General features: G+C 46.0%; 1 protein-coding gene across 14 annotated transcripts in view; it reads left to right on the top strand.

Annotated features, from left to right (window-relative positions):
- The window catches only part of utrn (utrophin), a 339,503-nt gene that overhangs the window by 227,544 nt on the left and 93,025 nt on the right, over positions 1 to 18,934 (top strand). For 11 of the 14 annotated variants that reach the window (XM_064991301.1, XM_064991300.1, XM_064991305.1 and 8 more), the window contains 3 exons: positions 3,105 to 3,273; positions 17,339 to 17,468; positions 18,596 to 18,864. In XM_064991301.1, the coding sequence (XP_064847373.1) occupies positions 3,105 to 3,273; positions 17,339 to 17,468; positions 18,596 to 18,864 (568 nt within the window). The remainder of the gene's footprint in view (positions 1 to 3,104; positions 3,274 to 17,338; positions 17,469 to 18,595; positions 18,865 to 18,934) is intronic. The other 3 variants (XM_064991303.1, XM_064991306.1, XM_064991311.1) reach the window with 1 other exon arrangement.

The following is an 18,934-nucleotide window of genomic DNA, read 5'->3' on the forward strand; positions in this document are numbered from 1 at the left end:
CCCAACCCTGGCTGTAACTGTAATGTTACTATGTAATGACCCAACCCTGGCTGTAACTGTAATGTTACTATGTAATGACCCAACCCTGGTTGTAACTGTAATGTTACTATGTAATGACCCAACCCTGGTTGTAACTGTAATGTTACTATGTAATGACCCAACCCTGGTTGTAACTGTAATGTTACTATGTAATGACCCAACCCTGGTTGTAACTGTAATGTTACTATGTAATGACCCAACCCTGGTTGTAACTGTAATGTTACTATGTAATGACCCAACCCTGGTTGTAACTGTAATGTTACTATGTAATGACCCAACCCTGGTTGTAACTGTAATGTTACTATGTAATGACCCAACCCTGGCTGTAACTGTAATGTTACTATGTAATGACCCAACCCTGGTTGTAACTGTAATGTTACTATGTAATGACCCAACCCTGGTTGTAACTGTAATGTTACTATGTAATGACCCAACCCTGGTTGTAACTGTAATGTTACTATGTAATGACCCAACCCTGGCTGTAACTGTAATGTTACTATGTAATGACCCAACCCTGGTTGTAACTGTAATGTTACTATGTAATGACCCAACCCTGGTTGTAACTGTAATGTTACTATGTAATGACCCAACCCTGGTTGTAACTGTAATGTTACTATGTAATGACCCAACCCTGGTTGTAACTGTAATGTTACTATGTAATGACCCAACCCTGGTTGTAACTGTAATGTTACTATGTAATGACCCAACCCTGGCTGTAACTGTAATGTTACTAGGTAATGACCCAACCCTGGTTGTAACTGTAATGTTACTATGTAATGACCAACCCAGGTTGTAACTGTAATGTTACTATGTAATGACCCAACCCTGGTTGTAACTGTAATGTTAATGTTACTATGTAATGACCCAACCCTGGTTGTAACTGTAATGTTACTATGTAATGACCCAACCCTGGTTGTAACTGTAATGTTACTATGTAATGACCCAACCCTGGTTGTAACTGTAATGTTACTAGGTAATGACCCAACCCTGGCTGTAACTGTAATGTTACTATATAATGACCCAACCCTCGTTGTAACTGTAATGTTACTATGTAATGACCCAACCCTGGCTGTAACTGTAATGTTACTATGTAATGACCCTGTAAACCCTGGTTGTAACTGTAATGTTACTATGTAATGACCCAACCCTGGCTGTAACCGTAATGTTACTATGTAATGACCCAACCCTGGTTGTAACCGTAATGTTACTATGTAATGACCCAACCCTGGTTGTAACTGTAATGTTACTATATAATGACCCAACCCTGGCTGTAACTGTAATGTTACTATGTAATGACCCAACCCTGGTTGTAACTGTAATGTTACTATGTAATGACCCAACCCTGGTTGTAACTGTAATGTTACTATGTAATGACCCAACCCTGGTTGTAACTGTAATGTTACTATGTAATGACCCAACCCTGGTTGTAACTGTAATGTTACTATGTAATGACCCAACCCTGGCTGTAACTGTAATGTTACTATGTAATGACCCAACCCTGGTTGTAACTGTAATGTTACTATATAATGACCCAACCCTGGCTGTAACTGTAATGTTACTATGTAATGACCCAACCCTGGTTGTAACTGTAATGTTACTATGTAATGACCCAACCCTGGTTGTAACTGTAATGTTACTATGTAATGACCCAACCCTGGTTGTAACTGTAATGTTACTATGTAATGACCCAACCCTGGCTGTAACCGTAATGTTACTATGTAATGACCCAACCCTGGTTGTAACTGTAATGTTACTATATAATGACCCAACCCTGGCTGTAACTGTAATGTTACTATGTAATGACCCAACCCTGGTTGTAACTGTAATGTTACTATGTAATGACCCAACCCTGGTTGTAACTGTAATGTTACTATGTAATGACCCAACCCTGGTTGTAACTGTAATGTTACTATGTAATGACCCAACACTGGTTGTAACTGTAATGTTACTATGTAATGACCCAACCCTGGCTGTAACCGTAATGTTACTATGTAATGACCCAACCCTGGTTGTAACTGTAATGTTACTATATAATGACCCAACCCTGGCTGTAACTGTAATGTTACTATGTAATGACCCAACCCTGGTTGTAACTGTAATGTTACTATGTAATGACCCAACCCTGGTTGTAACTGTAATGTTACTATGTAATGACCCAACCCTGGTTGTAACTGTAATGTTACTATGTAATGACCCAACCCTGGCTGTAACCGTAATGTTACTATGTAATGACCCAACCCTAGTTGGACCTGTAATGTTACTATGTAATGACCCAACCCTGGTTGTAACTGTAATGTTACTATGTAATGACCCAACCCTGGTTGTAACTGTAATGTTACTATGTAATGACCCAACCCTGGCTGTAACTGTAATGTTACTATGTAATGACCCAACCCTGGTTGTAACTGTAATGTTACTATGTAATGACCCAACCCTGGTTGTAACTGTAATGTTACTATGTAATGACCCAACCCTGGCTGTAACTGTAATGTTACTATGTAATGACCCAACCCTGGTTGTAACTGTAATGTTACTATGTAATGACCCAACCCTGGCTGTAACTGTAATGTTACTATATAATGACCCAACCCTGGCTGTAACTGTAATGTTACTATGTAATGACCCAACCCTGGTTGGACCTGTAATGTTACTATGTAATGACCCAACCCTGGCTGTAACTGTAATGTTACTATATAATGACCCAACCCTGGTTGTAACTGTAATGTTACTATGTAATGACCCAACCCTGGTTGTAACTGTAATGTTACTATGTAATGACCCAACCCTGGTTGTAACTGTAATGTTACTATGTAATGACCCAACCCTGGTTGTAACTGTAATGTTACTATGTAATGACCCAACCCTGGTTGGACCTGTAATGTTACTATGTAATGACCCAACCCTGGTTGTAACTGTAATGTTACTATGTAATGACCCAACCCTGGTTGTAACTGTAATGTTACTATGTAATGACCCAACCCTGGTTGTAACTGTAATGTTACTATGTAATGACCCAACCCTGGCTGTAACTGTAATGTTACTATGTAATGACCATGTGTTTCCAGGGCTCACCTGGAGGCGAGTGCAGAGCGTTGGAGTCGTCTGCTGAGCCTGCTGGAGGAGCTGTGGAGGTGGATCTGTCTGAAGGATGAGGACCTGGCCAAACAGATGCCCATAGGAGGAGATGTCCCCACCCTGCTGCAGCAGCACAACCACTGCACGGTCAGTATCACAGTCAGTATCATAATGAATACAACCTCTGCCCTGTCAGTAGCATGATGAATACAACCTCTGCCCTGTCAGTAGCATGATGAATACAACCTCTGCCCTGTCAGTATCATGATGAATACAACCTCTGCCCTGTCAGTAGCATGATGAATACAACCTCTGCCCTGTCAGTATCACAGTCAGTATCATAATGAATACAACCTCTGCCCTGTCAGTATCATAATGAATACAACCTCTGCCCTGTCAGTATCATAATGAATACAACCTCTGCCCTGTCAGTATCATGATGAATACAACCTCTGTCCTGTCAGTACCACAGTCAGTATCATGATGAATACAACGTCTGTCCTGTCAGTATCACAGTCAGTAGCATGATGAATACAACCTCTGCCCTGTCAGTATCACAGTCAGTATCATAATGAATACAACCTCTGCCCTGTCAGTATCATAATGAATACAACCTCTGCCCTGTCAGTATCATAATGAATACAACCTCTGCCCTGTCAGTATCACAGTCAGTATCATAATGAATACAACCTCTGCCCTGTCAGTAGCATGATGAATACAACCTCTGCCCTGTCAGTAGCATGATGAATACAACCACTGTCCTGTCAGTATCATAATGAATACAACCTCTGCCCTGTCAGTATCACAGTCAGTATCATAATGAATACAACCTCTGCCCTGTCAGTAGCATGATGAATACAACCACTGTCCTGTCAGTAGCATGATGAATACAACCTCTGCCCTGTCAGTATCATGATGAATACAACCTCTGCCCTGTCAGTAGCATGATGAATACAACCTCTGCCCTGTCAGTATCACAGTCAGTATCATAATGAATACAACCTCTGCCCTGTCAGTATCATAATGAATACAACCTCTGCCCTGTCAGTAGCATGATGAATACAACCACTGTCCTGTCAGTATCATAATGAATACAACCTCTGCCCTGTCAGTAGCATGATGAATACAACCTCTGCCCTGTCAGTATCATAATGAATACAACCTCTGCCCTGTCAGTATCACAGTCAGTATCATAATGAATACAACCTCTGCCCTGTCAGTATCATAATGAATACAACCTCTGCCCTGTCAGTAGCATGATGAATACAACCTCTGCCCTGTCAGTAGCATGATGAATACAACCTCTGCCCTGTCAGTATCACAGTCAGTATCATAATGAATACAACCTCTGCCCTGTCAGTATCACAGTCAGTAGCATGATGAATACAACCTCTGCCCTGTCAGTACCACAGTCAGTAGCATGATGAATACAACCTCTGCCCTGTCAGTAGCATGATGAATACAACCTCTGCCCTGTCAGTACCACAGTCAGTAGCATGATGAATACAACCTCTGCCCTGTCAGTAGCATAATGAATACAACCTCTGCCCTGTCAGTACCACAGTCAGTATCATGAACCACAGTCAATACGACCATAGCCACAACCCCTGTAGCCAAAATGACACCCTCCGTTATAAACAAAACCACAACTATAACCACTACAATATGGTAAACGTAACAAAGGTAGTGGTTCTTTAGTATTTAGCGATGTGGTTACTATACATAATTACCCTCCCTAGTTGTGATTCAGCCTCTGGTCAGGGTTAAGCCTGGCTGTTTGTCTGCAGCTGCTGTCGTTGCTGCTGTTGTTGCTGTTGACGTAGTAATGTGTTTCTCTGGCCTTGTTCTCCATTTCGTTCAGAAGGCTATTATTTCATTCACACAAATGCCTGGAGAGTACACACACATTTCCACGGCGGTGTAACTATATGATGGCATGTGATGTGCGTGTGTGTGTTTGCCTGTTATATTATGGGTCAGGGTATGGTTACAGTGAATGGTGATGACAGAGTAGAGAGGAAGATGGTCAGACAGTCTTTAGAAAACATGGTACGGCTCAAAAAGGCACAATATTCAATATTCCTCCGTCTATCCTATTCTCCCTCGTTCTCTCCCTCTCTCTGTCATTTCCTCTTTCTTACTCTGTTTCTATCTGACTTTTACACACACCTCTCTCTCCTCTCTTTCTCTGTCTCTCCCCTTCTCCCTCTCCCTCTCTCCCCTTCTCTCTCTTTCTTTCTCTCTCTCTCTCTCTCCCTTTCTCCCCCCTTCTCTCTCGCTCTCGCCCTCGCCCTCTCTCCCCTTCTCTCTCGCCCTCGCCCTCTCTCCCCTCTTTCTCTCTCTCTCCCCTTCTCCCTCTCCCTCTCTCCCCTTCTCTCTTTCTTTCTCTCTCTCTCTCCCTTTCTCTCTCTCTCTCTCTCCCTTTCTCTCTCTCTCTCTCTCCCTTTCTCTCTCTCTCTCTCCCCTTCTCTCTCTCCCTCTCTCTCTCTCCCCTTCTCTCTCTCTCTCCCCTTCTCTCTCTCTCTCTCCCCTTCTCTCTCTCTCTCTGCCCTTCTCTCTTTCTCTCTCTCCCCTTCTCTCTCTTTCTTTCTCTCTCTCCCTTTCTCTCTCTCTCTTTCTCTCTCTCCCTTTCTCTCTTTCTCTCTCTCCCCTTCTCTCTCGGTCTCTCTTTCTCTCTCTCCCCTTCTCTCATCTCCCCTTCTCTCTCTCCCTCTCTCTCTCCCCTTCTCTCTCTCTCTCTCCCCTTCTCTCTCTCTCTCTCTCCCCTTCTCTCTCTCTCTCCCCTTCTCTCTCGGTCGCTCTCTCTCACTCTCTCTCTCTCTCTCTCTCTCTCCCCTTCTCTCTCTCTCTTTCTCTCCCCTTCTCTCATCTCCCCTTCTCTCTCTCTCTCTCCCCTTCTCTCTCTCTTTCTCTCATCTCGCCTTCTCTCTCTCCCTCTCTCTCGGTCTCTCTTAGGCTGTGGGGCACTCACAGACATAGTGGTTAATAGAATGAAGTAGTTGAAAGTGAAAAGGATCACTTTTCATTTTGACTTCAGGTCTTTCTTACTCGATTGGCTTTGAGTTCCCGCAGAGCCTGAGAGAGCGACCTGGGGCAGATCAGTACCAAGCACCGGCCCTTTGAACACGTCACAGTCCATTACACACACGCACACTAGCTGGATGGTCTGGATGAGGGGAGAAATACATACATATATGCATGGGGATATAGAAATGGTCTGATGTGAGGCTGAGGAAGGTTCCGGTTTCTGAAAGGAAAGAAAGAGAGGAGGTAAGCTAAGCCACCTAAATGAATCAAGACGACGATATAGGAGGGCTGGAGCAGAGCGTGAGAGAGAGGAGGAAAGTCATGATGAAATGACAGTCCCAGAAATGGAGACAGAGGGAGTGATGGAAAGGAAGAGAGATGGGAGAGATGGAGAGAAGGATGTATTTGATGGAGACACAGGCAAATGAGCAGAGGAGGAGGCGGAGAGAGATCGTGATGAAGAGCGCAGGACTCAGTAGGGAGTGAAGAGAGGTAGAGGGCTGGAGACTCACCTCTTTACTGGAGTATATATATCCTTATATCACCAAGTCAACAACGTCAGTTCTCCTCCTATTTGTTTTCACTACGGTTACATTCATGTAAACAAGTGAAAGGTTGGAAAGGAAGAGATTTTGTTATTCCGGAGATGAGCGTTGTCTGAAAGTGCCCTTCTCCTCCAGTAAGTGAATGGATTGTGTTTTTGTTTCTGATATGGCCATAACGTTGACTGATCCAATAAAAGGCCTTGTTAGCAGCCCACTGATTCAACTCCTCAAGGAGAGAGGAGGAGAAGAGAGCACTTGTAGCCATTTTTAGCCATCACTCCCTCTACTTTTATCTCCATGCAACAGTTGTCTTTGTCTTTTCAGTGTGGGGAGAAGCCACCACAATATGTTGCGTATTTAAAAAGTACTTAGGATTATGTGAATATATAATTAAAGTGGAAAAATAAGAAAATAAGACAAAGAAGGAGTGATTAGGAGTGTTTGTCTGTTATTTACTCGTTTAGAAGGATTTCATCAACTCACTGTTTGTGGAGGCTTGGTTTTAAGAGTGTTGTCCTCATTTTGATAATATTAGTGTCAGTCAAGAGGCTAAGCCAAGCTAACATATTTACACTGCCTATGGTAAGCTAGCTAATGCCATCGCTGAGCCAAAGTTAAAGCTACTATCATCAGAGTTGCTACGCTAAGCTAGTTTAATCACACTGTCTGTGTGATCGATTAGCACCATTTACCTGGATGGGCAGGTTGTAAAGGAAACTGAAACGGACTGCTGCGTCGTCACAACGTTATCTCCCCCAGAGCGAGCGAGAGAGAAACAGAGCGAGAGAGGGAGAGAGAAACAGAGGGAGAGAGAAAGAAAGAAACAAAGAGAGAGAAATGGAGCGAGAGACTCAAAGAGCGAGAGAGAGAGAGAGAAACAGAGTGAGAGAGGGAGAGAGAAAGAAAGAAACAAAGAGAGAGAAACAGAGCGAGAGACTCAAAGAGCGAGAGAGAAACAGAGTGAGAGAGGGAGAGAGAAAGAAAGAAACAAAGAGAGAGAAACAGAGAGGGAGAGAGAAAGAAAGAAACAGAGCGAGAGAGGGAGAGAGAAAGAAAGAAACAAAGAGAGAGAGAGAGAAACAGAGCGAGAGAGGGAGAGAGAAAGAGAGAAACAGAGCGAGAGAGGGAGAGAGAAAGAAAGAAACAAAGAGAGAGAGAAACAGAGCGAGAGACTCAAAGAGCGAGAGAGAAAGAATGGAGAGAGACTTTCTGACTTTGAATTTCTGTGAATAATTACTTATCATTGACTGTTTATTTCTCCTTATTTAACTTTAGAAAGCCTCTTGTAGTGGTTAGGAGTTCATATCTATCTGGATTGGGCTGAAAAACTGCAAAGTTCTTCACTGTGTTGGTTGGCTTTCATTTTGTTTTACTTAGCGAAGCCAATTCTCAAGTTTCATGTCTTCCAGTTTTGTAGGGGATTTTTCTGCCTTTGAGGCCAGAGTAGAGAGAGAAGTAGCCTCAGTTTGGATGAAGATGCCTTCCAGATGTCGATCCTAACACCTCCAATACTGCATAAACAATGTGAGGAGAAACCGCTTTGCAGAGCCACCCATCGAGTTCTGTCACATGTATTCCAGAGTTAGCATTTTAATGCTTCAAGTCACACTGACTCCTACTTGAACCGTCTGCTCGCTCCCCTGTGGGCTCGTAAACCAAATGAGGCTCAAAGGGCAGCGGTTTAAAACAGCACTTATCAAACACAGACCTCTTTTTTTTTCTCCTCTCTTTTTCATTCCACATGAGAGAAACCACATGACTCAGCAGCACGACAAAAGCAGATTGTTTGTAACCTCGGAGAGGCTGAGGCAGAGCTGAAGGCAGAGCTGAAGGCAGAGCAGAGCCAAGCAGTTTAATGGCATTTAGCTGCTTCTTAAGTGAGGTCTGAGGACAGGCTGTCATTTATAGTAGCAGAGGGGGGGGGGAGTGGGAGGTAGAGAGGTAGAAAGACATACAGAAGGAGAGGGGGAAAGGGAGGGTGAGATGAGAAAGAGATACATTAGAATACTTTGAGGAGACAGTACCATAGGAAAAAGGATTTTGGACCAAAAGAAAGGGATGTGGGAATTAAGTAGAGAAGGGACTGTGGGACAGAGACAGTGGAGTTGGAATGGGAGAGAGAGAGAGACAGGGAAGGAGACAGTGGAGTTGGAATGGGAGAGAGAGACAGGGAAGGAGACAGTAAAGTTGGAATGGGAGAGAGAGACAGGGAAGGAGACCATGGAGTTGGAATGGGAGAGAGAGACAGGGAAGGAGACAGTGGAGTTGGAATGAGAGAGAGACAGGGAAGGAGACGTGGAGTTGGAATGGGAGAGAGAGACAGGGAAGGAGACAGTGGAGTTGGAGTGGGAGAGAGAGACAGGGAAGGAGACAGTGGAGTTGGAATGGGAGAGAGAGACAGGGAAGGAGACGTGGAGTTGGAATGGTAGAGAGAGACAGGGAAGGAGACAGTGGAGTTGGAATGAGAGAGAGACAGGGAAGGAGACGTGGAGTTGGAATGGGAGAGAGAGACAGGGAAGGAGACCGTGGAGTTGGAATGAGAGAGAGACAGGGAAGGAGACGTGGAGTTGGAATGGGAGAGAGAGACAGGGAAGGAGACCATGGAGTTGGAATGGGAGAGAGAGACAGGGAAGGAGACGTGGAGTTGGAATGGGAGAGAGAGACAGGGAAGGAGACAGTGGGGTTGGAATGGGAGAGAGAGAGAGAGACAGGGAAGGAGACAATGGAGTTGGAATGGGAGAGCGAGACAGGGAAGGAGATGGGAGTTGGGATGGGAGAGAGAGGGACAGAGGGAATGAGGCAGGGGAGTTGGGATGGGAGAGAGAGGGAATGAGAGAGGGAGTTGGGATGGGAGAGAGAGGGACAGAGGGAATGAGAGAGGGAGTTGGGATGGGAGAGAGAGGGACAGAGGGAATGAGATAGGGGAGTTGGGATGGGAGAGAGAGGGACAGAGGGAATGAGATGGGAGTTGGGATGGGAGAGAGAGAGAGTGGAGTTGGGATGGGAGAGAGAGGGACAGAGGGAATGAGATAAGGGAGTTGGGATGGGAGAGAGAGAGCGAGAGACAGAGGGAAGGAGATGGGAGAGAGAGGGACAGAGGGAATGAGACAGGGGAGTTGGGATGGGAGAGAGAGGGACAGAGGGAAGGAGACAGGAGAGTTGGTATGGGAGAGAGAGGGAGGGACAGAGGGAAGGAGACAAGGTAGTTGGGATTGGAAAGAGAGAGAGGGACAGAGACAGGGGAGTTGGGATGGGAGAGAGAGGAAGGGACAGAGACAGGGGAGTTGGGATGGGAGATAGAAGTCGGGACAGATAGAAGGAGACAGGAGAGTTGGTATGGGAGAGAGAGAGAGGGACAGAGGGAAGGAGAGAGGAGAGTTGGGATGGGAGAGAGAGGGAGGGACAGAGACAGGGGAGTTGGGGTGGGAGATAGAAGTAGGGACAGAGGGAAGGAGACAGGGGAGTTGGGATGGGAGATAGAAGTAGGGGCAGATTGAAGGAAACAGGGGAGTTGGGATGAGAGAGAGGAGAGGAGAGGAAGGGGGGATTGATATAAAAAATAGTGATTAAAGAGGGATAGAGGTAGAGAGTGACAGTAAAAGAGAAAGGGAGGAGAGACTGGAAATAGCCTTTTCTCCTCTCCTTTCTGCTGTGTTGTGATGTTGTCTTCCTCTCATATCTCCTCATCAGCACAGGGCAGGGGCCAATAAGACTGTCTGCTTTGCTGCTCGCACACACACACACAGCCAAAGTCACAGCTACAAGATACACTCCAGGTTTCTAGTGCATTGATGTGTAAAAAAATGTCATACTGGAAGGTTTTGTCACAAACTGTAGCACCACTTATTCTTCTGTTAGTTGAAGTTGAACATGTCCACTCTTCTGGGTCACTGTCTTACCAATACTGTAACCACTGTATCAGAGAGGGGGAGGTAAAGGGAAGACTGTGGCAACCTCTGACTTTCATGCATCTTGTTTCATGAGTCTTGTCCACAAGGTTCTGTTTTGGGTCCGGCACTTTTCAGTTTATATATGTTTACCCCCCTGGCAGAGTTATCAGAAAGCACTGCATTGATTTTCTATGCTGCTCAGACGATACACAACTTTTACATTTCTGTGTCACCAGAGGATTTTAGCTCTGTTGATAAATTATTAGACTGTATTAGTGATTTAAATACTTGAATGGCCCCCAACTTCCTCCAGCTAAATCATGACATGACCGAGGTACTTATTGTTGGAGCCAAAGCACAGAGAGAGAATTGAGTCGCACATTTGAATTCACAGGCAATAAAGATAAAATACCAGGAACAAAAACCTAGGTGTTATTTTAGATTCTGAACTCAATTTCAAATCACATATTAGGAATGTGACCAAAATAGCTTTTTCCCACCTGAGGAACATTGTCAAGATGTGTCCATTTCTCTCTCAGCCTGATACAGTGACTCATCCATGCTTTTATTACAAGCAGGCTTGACTACTGTAATGCTCTCCTGTCTGGTCTAACCAAGAAAGCAATTAGTCAACTGCAAAACGTACATACTTCTGCAACACGGGTACTGACCAAGACCAGATGGAGAGCACACATTACACCGGTGTGGAAGTCTGCATTGGCTGCCTGGGAGTTTTACAATTCATGTTAAGATTCTTCTATTGGTTTATAAATTAATCCACAATTGTTCACCCAATAACCAATATGCAGAAACAGTTTGGGATATATTGAAAAGCTAAACATAAAATGTGCTATATACACAAACATCTGCCACAATAAGCATATTATTTGTATTTTTTAAAACAAGCACCTTATAAATTGCACAATACATGTCAGACATGCTTTTAAGTTATGTACCCAGTAGGTCCCTCAGGTCCTCTGGCACTGACCTTTTAACTACCCCAAATCCTTGGACCAAGAGGCATGGAGAGAAAGCCTTTAGTTATTATGACCCCAGCCTCTGGAATAGCCTGCCAGAGAACCTGAGGGGGACCATGAGGCATGGAGAGAAAGCCTTTAGTTATTATGACCCCAGCCTCTGGAATAGCCTGCCAGAGAACCTGAGGGGGACCATGAGGCATGGAGAGACAGCCTTTAGTTATTATGACCCCAGCCTCTGGAATAGCCTGCCAGAGAACCTGAGGGGGACCAAGAGGCATGGAGAGACAGCCTTTAGTTATTATGACCCCAGCCTCTGGAATAGCCTGCCAGAGAACCTGAGGGGGACCATGAGGCATGGAGAGACAGCCTTTAGTTATTATGACCCCAGCCTCTGGAATAGCCTGCCAGAGAACCTGAGGGGGACCAAGAGGCATGGAGAGACAGCCTTTAGTTATTATGACCCCAGCCTGTGGAATAGCCTGCCAGAGAACCTGAGGGGGACCATGAGGCATGGAGAGACAGGCTTTAGTTATTATGACCCCAGCCTCTGGAATAGCCTGCCAGAGAACCTGAGGGGGACCAAGAGGCATGGAGAGACAGCCTTTAGTTATTATGACCCCAGCCTCTGGAATAGCCTGCCAGAGAACCTGAGGGGGACCATGAGGCATGGAGAGACAGTCTTTAGTTATTATGACCCCAGCCTCTGGAATAGCCTGCCAGAGAACCTGAGGGGGACCATGAGGCATGGAGAGACAGTCTTTAGTTATTATGACCCCAGCCTCTGGAATAGCCTGCCAGAGAACCTGAGGGGGACCAAGAGGCATGGAGAGACAGTCTTTAGTTATTATGACCCCAGCCTGTGGAATAGCCTGCCAGAGAACCTGAGGGGGACCATGAGGCATGGAGAGACAGCCTTTAGTTATTATGACCCCAGCCTCTGGAATAGCCTGCCAGAGAACCTGAGGGGGACCAAGAGGCATGGAGAGACAGCCTTTAGTTATTATGACCCCAGCCTCTGGAATAGCCTGCCAGAGAACCTGAGGGGGACCATGAGGCATGGAGAGACAGCCTTTAGTTATTATGACCCCAGCCTCTGGAATAGCCTGTCAGAGAACCTGAGGGGGACCAAGAGGCATGGAGAGACGGCCTTTAGTTATTATGACCCCAGCCTCTGGAATAGCCTGCCAGAGAACCTGAGGGGGACCAAGAGGCATGGAGAGACAGCCTTTAGTTATTATGACCCCAGCCTCTGGAATAGCCTGCCAGAGAACCTGAGGGGGACCATGAGGCATGGAGAGACAGCCTTTAGTTATTATGACCCCAGCCTCTGGAATAGCCTGCCAGAGAACCTGAGGGGGACCATGAGGCATGGAGAGACAGGCTTTAGTTATTATGACCCCAGCCTCTGGAATAGCCTGCCAGAGAACCTGAGGGGGACCATGAGGCATGGAGAGACAGCCTTTAGTTATTATGACCCCAGCCTGTGGAATAGCCTGCCAGAGAACCTGAGGGGGACCATGAGGCATGGAGAGACAGCCTTTAGTTATTATGACCCCAGCCTGTGGAATAGCCTGCCAGAGAACCTGAGGGGGACCATGAGGCATGGAGAGACAGCCTTTAGTTATTATGACCCCAGCCTCTGGAATAGCCTGCCAGAGAACCTGAGGGGGACCATGAGGCATGGAGAGACAGCCTTTAGTTATTATGACCCCAGCCTGTGGAATAGCCTGCCAGAGAACCTGAGGGGGACCATGAGGCATGGAGAGACAGCCTTTAGTTATTATGACCCCAGCCTCTGGAATAGCCTGCCAGAGAACCTGAGGGGGACCATGAGGCATGGAGAGACAGCCTTTAGTTATTATGACCCCAGCCTCTGGAATAGCCTGCCAGAGAACCTGAGGGGGACCAAGAGGCATGGAGAGACAGCCTTTAGTTATTATGACCCCAGCCTGTGGAATAGCCTGCCAGAGAACCTGAGGGGGACCATGAGGCATGGAGAGACAGGCTTTAGTTATTATGACCCCAGCCTCTGGAATAGCCTGCCAGAGAACCTGAGGGGGACCAAGAGGCATGGAGAGACAGCCTTTAGTTATTATGACCCCAGCCTCTGGAATAGCCTGCCAGAGAACCTGAGGGGGGCTGAAACGGTGGACATATTTAAAATAAATCTTAAAATACACATTTTTATCTTTGCTTTTCCTGAGGATTCTTTTCAGTTTTTATTGTTATTCTTTAGTTGTTGTTTTTTTCCTCTTACAGTATGTTTGTCGTGTAGTGAATATTTTTATTTTCATAGTTTTTCATAGTTTTTTCCTGTGAAGCACATTTGGAGTTGAAGTTGCATTCCATGTCTGAAATGTTCTGTATAAATAAATGATTTGATGTTCCCCTCTTCTCCTCCTCAGATAGATCGTAATCTCTTATCTCATCCTGGCAACTGAGAAACGTTGTTTTATTTCCTCTTGAAAGGGGATGCATCAGCTTTTTTCATTTCTACTCGGAGTGTTTTTCCTCAGGGTCCTTCAGTGTTACGGTGACTTTCTGAACTGAAGTTACTCCGGAAGATGAGTTGTTCTTTGTTGGCGCTGTCTGTCAGACTTTTTTGGGTTACCGAGGGGACAGAGGGTTACTGGCTGGAAGGGGTGACCGTGGCATGAGTGACGCCGAGCATTGCCATGGTGACGCGCCTCTGCCTTGGCTTACTCTCCTTTTTGAGGACGAGGCGTCGTGGCGACTGGAAGATGCTAGAAAAACGCAGTTTTTTGTTTTTTTTACCTTCTGCCAATACCCGTCCATTGTCCCTTTTTGTTTGATCAAAAGGCACGTGCATCGCCTCGGCCTTTCAATGTCCTTGTTCTCCCTTCATGTCTTGACTCCAAACTATGACGAATAAGAAAAGGAACAGTCGCTCTTTCTAGCTCTTAAAAAGTGTTTCATTTTGAAGAAAAATAATATGCTATATATTCTCAACTGTGATTTATGACTTGAAGTTTCCTAAAATCGAATCAACTGTCAACATTTCCTTTTCTGCAAGTATTTTCTTATGTCTGTCCAAATTGTATTCTACTACTAAAGTCCAATAGTACTACTATTCTACTACTAAAGTCCACTCAAACCAACATGCTGTCATATAGTCTTCAATAGATGTGGGCTGGTGTTGCGTAACAAATGGAACCCTCGCAAAAATCTGCTACCTCGTATTCCTCATCTCATCCTGTCTGATATAACCACAAGCCTTTTTGTAAGCAAGGCTCCCAATCTAATGAAGTTCCTCATAGCGTTTCCCTCGAAGATCGTCCTCACACAAAGCAATCACACAGTCCGATAGGCATCAGAGTCCCCCTGGGGTCCTGGATATATTAAAACAAGAATAATTACCCTGGTACATGTCGTCCAGCTTTCCTCCTCTTCCTCTCCCATAGTGGATGTTTTGGCAATAATGTTAGTGAGGTCGTTTAGAAACTCACCCCTCGTCACCACTGGACTAACCGGCCTGTAGTGAGTCATTGTGTGTGTGTGTGAGAGGGAGGAAGTGAGTGTGTGTGTGTGTGTGATGTGGCATTAAGTGAGTGTTTTGATGAAGACTGCAGGTCTGTGTCGTGAACAGCTCTGAGTGAACGCCTCAGTTCATTTCACTTTGACCTCCGGGAAATCTCATTTGACCTGCCACTCCTGCCTTCGATAGCTGCTATGTTTCGTTTTCTCGCTCCTGCTCTCTCCCTACCTCTCTCCCTACCTCTCTCCTTTCCTCTCTCCTTTCCTCTCTCCTTAACTCTCTCCCTACCTCTCTACTTACCTCTCTCCTTAACTCTCTCCCTACCTCTCTCCCTATCTCTCTCCTTAACTCTCTCCCTATCTCTCTCCTTAACTCTCTCCTTAACTCTCTCCCTATCTCTCTCCTTAACTCTCTCCCTATCTCTCTCCTTAACTCTCTCCCTATCTCTCTCCTTAACTCTCTCCCTATCTCTCTCCTTAACTTTCTCCCTATCTCTCTCCTTAACTTTCTCCCTATCTCTCTCCTTAACTCTCTCCCTATCTCTCTCCTTAACTTTCTCCCTATCTCTCTCCTTAACTCTCTCCCTACCTCTCTCCTTAACTCTCTCCCTACCTCTCTCCTTAACTCTCTCCCTACCTCTCTCCTTAACTCTCTCCCTAACTCTCTCCCTACTTCTCTCCTTACCTCTCTCCCCACCTCTCTCCCTACCTCTCTCCTTACCTCTCTCCCTACCTCTCTCCCCACCTCTCTCCCCACCTCTCTCCCCACCTCTCTCCCCACCTCTCTCCCTACCTCTCTCCCTACCTCTCTCCCTACCTCTCTCCCTACCTCTCTCCCTACCTCTCTCCTTAACTCTCTCCTTAAGTCTCTCCTTAAGTCTCTCCTTAACACTCCCCACCTCTCTCCCCACCTCTCTCCCTACCTCTCTCCCTACCTCTCTCCCTACCTCTCTCCCTACCTCTCTCCCTACCTCTCTCCCTACCTCTCTCCTTAACTCTCTCCCTATCTATCTCCCTACCTCTCTCCCTACCTGTCTCCTTAATTCTCTCCCGACCTCTCTCCTTAACACTCTCCTTAACTCTCTCCCTACCTCTCTCCCTATCTCTCTCCTTACCTCTCTCTCCACCTCTCTCCTTAACTCTATCCCTACCTCTATCCCAACCTCTCTCCCTACCTCTCTCCCTACCTCTCTCCCTACCTCTCTCCCTACCTCTCTCCTTAACTCTCTCCTTAACTCTCTCCCTACCTCTCTCCCTACCTCTCTCCCTACCTCTCTCCTTAACTCTCTCCCTACCTCTCTCCCTACCTCTCTCCTTAACTCTCTCCCTACCTCTCTCCCTACCTCTCTCCTTAACTCCCTGCCTACCTCTCTCCCTACCTCTCTCCTTAACTCTCTCCCTACCTCTCTCCCTACCTCTCTCCTTAACTCTCTCCCTACCTCTCTCCTTAACTCTCTCCCTAACTCTCTCCCTACCTCTCTCCTTAACTCTCTCCCTACCTCTCTCCCTAACTCTCTCCCTAACTCTCTCCCTACCTCTCTCAATCTATCATTCTCCCTTTCAATGAGAGAAGGCCAGACAGGGAGCACGTTCTAAATTGCTGCCATCACCTGAATGAGATTTGTGTGTGTGTGTGTGTGTGTGTGTGTGTGTGTGTGTGTGTGTGTGTGTGTGTGTGTGTGTGTGTGTGTGTGTGTGTGTGTGTGTGTGTGTGTGTGTGTGTGTGTGTGTGATTATGTGTGTGTGATTATGTGTGTGTGATTATGTGTGTGTGATTATGTGTGTGTGATTGTGTGAGTCTAGACCCTGGTTCCTTTGAATGTAAAACGTGTGATTTTAGGATGAAAGGTGGAGTTGATTAAAGTGAAATGTAAGTGTTTGACTTTGAAATGGAGATGGTAGGTCAGATAGGCTATCAAAGCAATATGAACCCTGGGATAACAGAGTTCACATACAGTTCACAGCCTTCATGGTACTGGGAGATGACAACTCTGATTCCAATACAGGCACTTAAACTCCGACTGAGCCACTTGAACATTTAGAAATAGGTACTGTAATGACTGTCGCTATCATTTTGATAAAAATAGCATATTTATTGCTTGAGTTCACTAATGTGGTCTACGACACTGTTTGATCAAATCGGGCAAAATCCAAAGTTTTCTTTCAGTCATAAAATAACTAATTTATGAGTTGTGGATCTCAAGTTAGGAGTAAGACATTTTGAGTAAGACATTCAGGTTCAAAAGATACAAGTTATTGACCAGTTCCTGTTTGTGTTTCTCACCAGGCCTTGCGGTCAGAGCTGCAGGACCGTGAGCATGTTGTGGTCAGTACGCTGGATCAGGCACGCATGTACCTGGCTGACCAGCCCATCGAGGGACCGGGAGAACCACGCAAGAACCTACAGCCCAAAACAGGTGAGTCTCCTGTCACTGCCTAGACTGAACACACACACACACACACACACACACACACACACACACACACACACACACACACACACACACCACACACACACAGCAGCTCTAAAGTTCCCCAGTCCACTTGATGATGTTGTGGTGTGTGATATGAGGCTTAGAATACAGTCAAACACTAAATATGCACCGTATTTTATTAGTAATTCTGTCTCTAAAGGCCGATCGGCCCAGTGGCTTAAACAGTGAAGTCGTTGCTACTGTACATCTGCACATTTCCTCTTTATCAGAGTCTGGATGTTCAATAATGTAGGGGCCCCATGAGACGGTCTGGGAGGGTGTGGACAGAGTTGAGAGCAGGCAGAGATCTGGCACTTCCGTCTTCTTTGATGTAGTTGTTGAAGGCCTCTTGTCGAATCAGTGGTTAAGAGCTGCTCTGAGAGCTGTGATGGGCAGCATGGTTTCATTCTGGTGGATATAAAGTCAGAAGGTGAAACTTATCTGAAGAAAACACTAAGGTGACCTCAGATGCTGTCATATGTGTGTGTGTGGCTGTAGAGGATATATCTGATGTAAAACTTGTGATAGCTCGGATACTTTCACAGGAGGGACAAGGGGCTTCACAGAGTAAAAATGATCGGAGACCAGTGATAACAGGGACACCGCTGTCTCCTCTAGTCATGTCTGAACCCAGTGGCTGAGAAGACCTTGTCCTACCTAATTAAATGCTCCCAGAGTTTCCCTGGCTTTTGTTTGCATTTCAAACTTCTCATTATTAAAGCAGACAGCTCCCACGCCAGTCCTGTCTGGGGTCTGTGGCTGTCTATGTCTGGCAGACCGACAAGCAGACAGAACAACCCGCTGTATATAGTTTGGGTATAATGTGTACAATTATGTTGTATTCAAGCTGCATTTGTAAAACAGACCTAGGTCTTAAATGTCTTAAATGTAAAATAAAAACAATAGAAAATGTGTGCCTGAATGCTTCAGATCAGGGTGTCTGAGATTGAGATTTCAGCTCTGCAGACAAGATACACATTTAGTCATGCTCTTTTCTCTTCAGAGTAAATGTCTCGATGTTCCAGTCTTTGTCCTCTCCCTCACTCCCCCTTTCTCTCCTCCCCTCCCAGACCTGACTCCAGAGGAGAAGGCGCGGGGTGTGGCCAGGGCCATCAGGAAGCAGACAGCGGAGGTGCAGGAGCGCTGGGAGCGTCTGCAGGGCCACGTGGGTGGATGGCAGAGCCAGGTAGAGAGGGCCTTAGAGAGGCTACAGGAGCTCCAGAGCAACATGGACCAGCTGGACCTGCGGCTAGCCAGGGCAGAGGAGACCAAGGCTGTCTGGCAGCCTGTAGGAGACCTGCTCATAGACTCACTGCAGGACCACATAGCGAAGACCACGGTGAGGGGGGGTCTGCGGAGTTACTAGTCTATTAATGGGGGGAGAGAGAGAGGGAAGGTGTTTCTACATT

The sequence above is a fragment of the Oncorhynchus masou genome, chromosome 16 (genome assembly GCF_036934945.1).
Source record: "Oncorhynchus masou masou isolate Uvic2021 chromosome 16, UVic_Omas_1.1, whole genome shotgun sequence".
Classification (NCBI taxonomy): domain Eukaryota; kingdom Metazoa; phylum Chordata; class Actinopteri; order Salmoniformes; family Salmonidae; genus Oncorhynchus; species Oncorhynchus masou.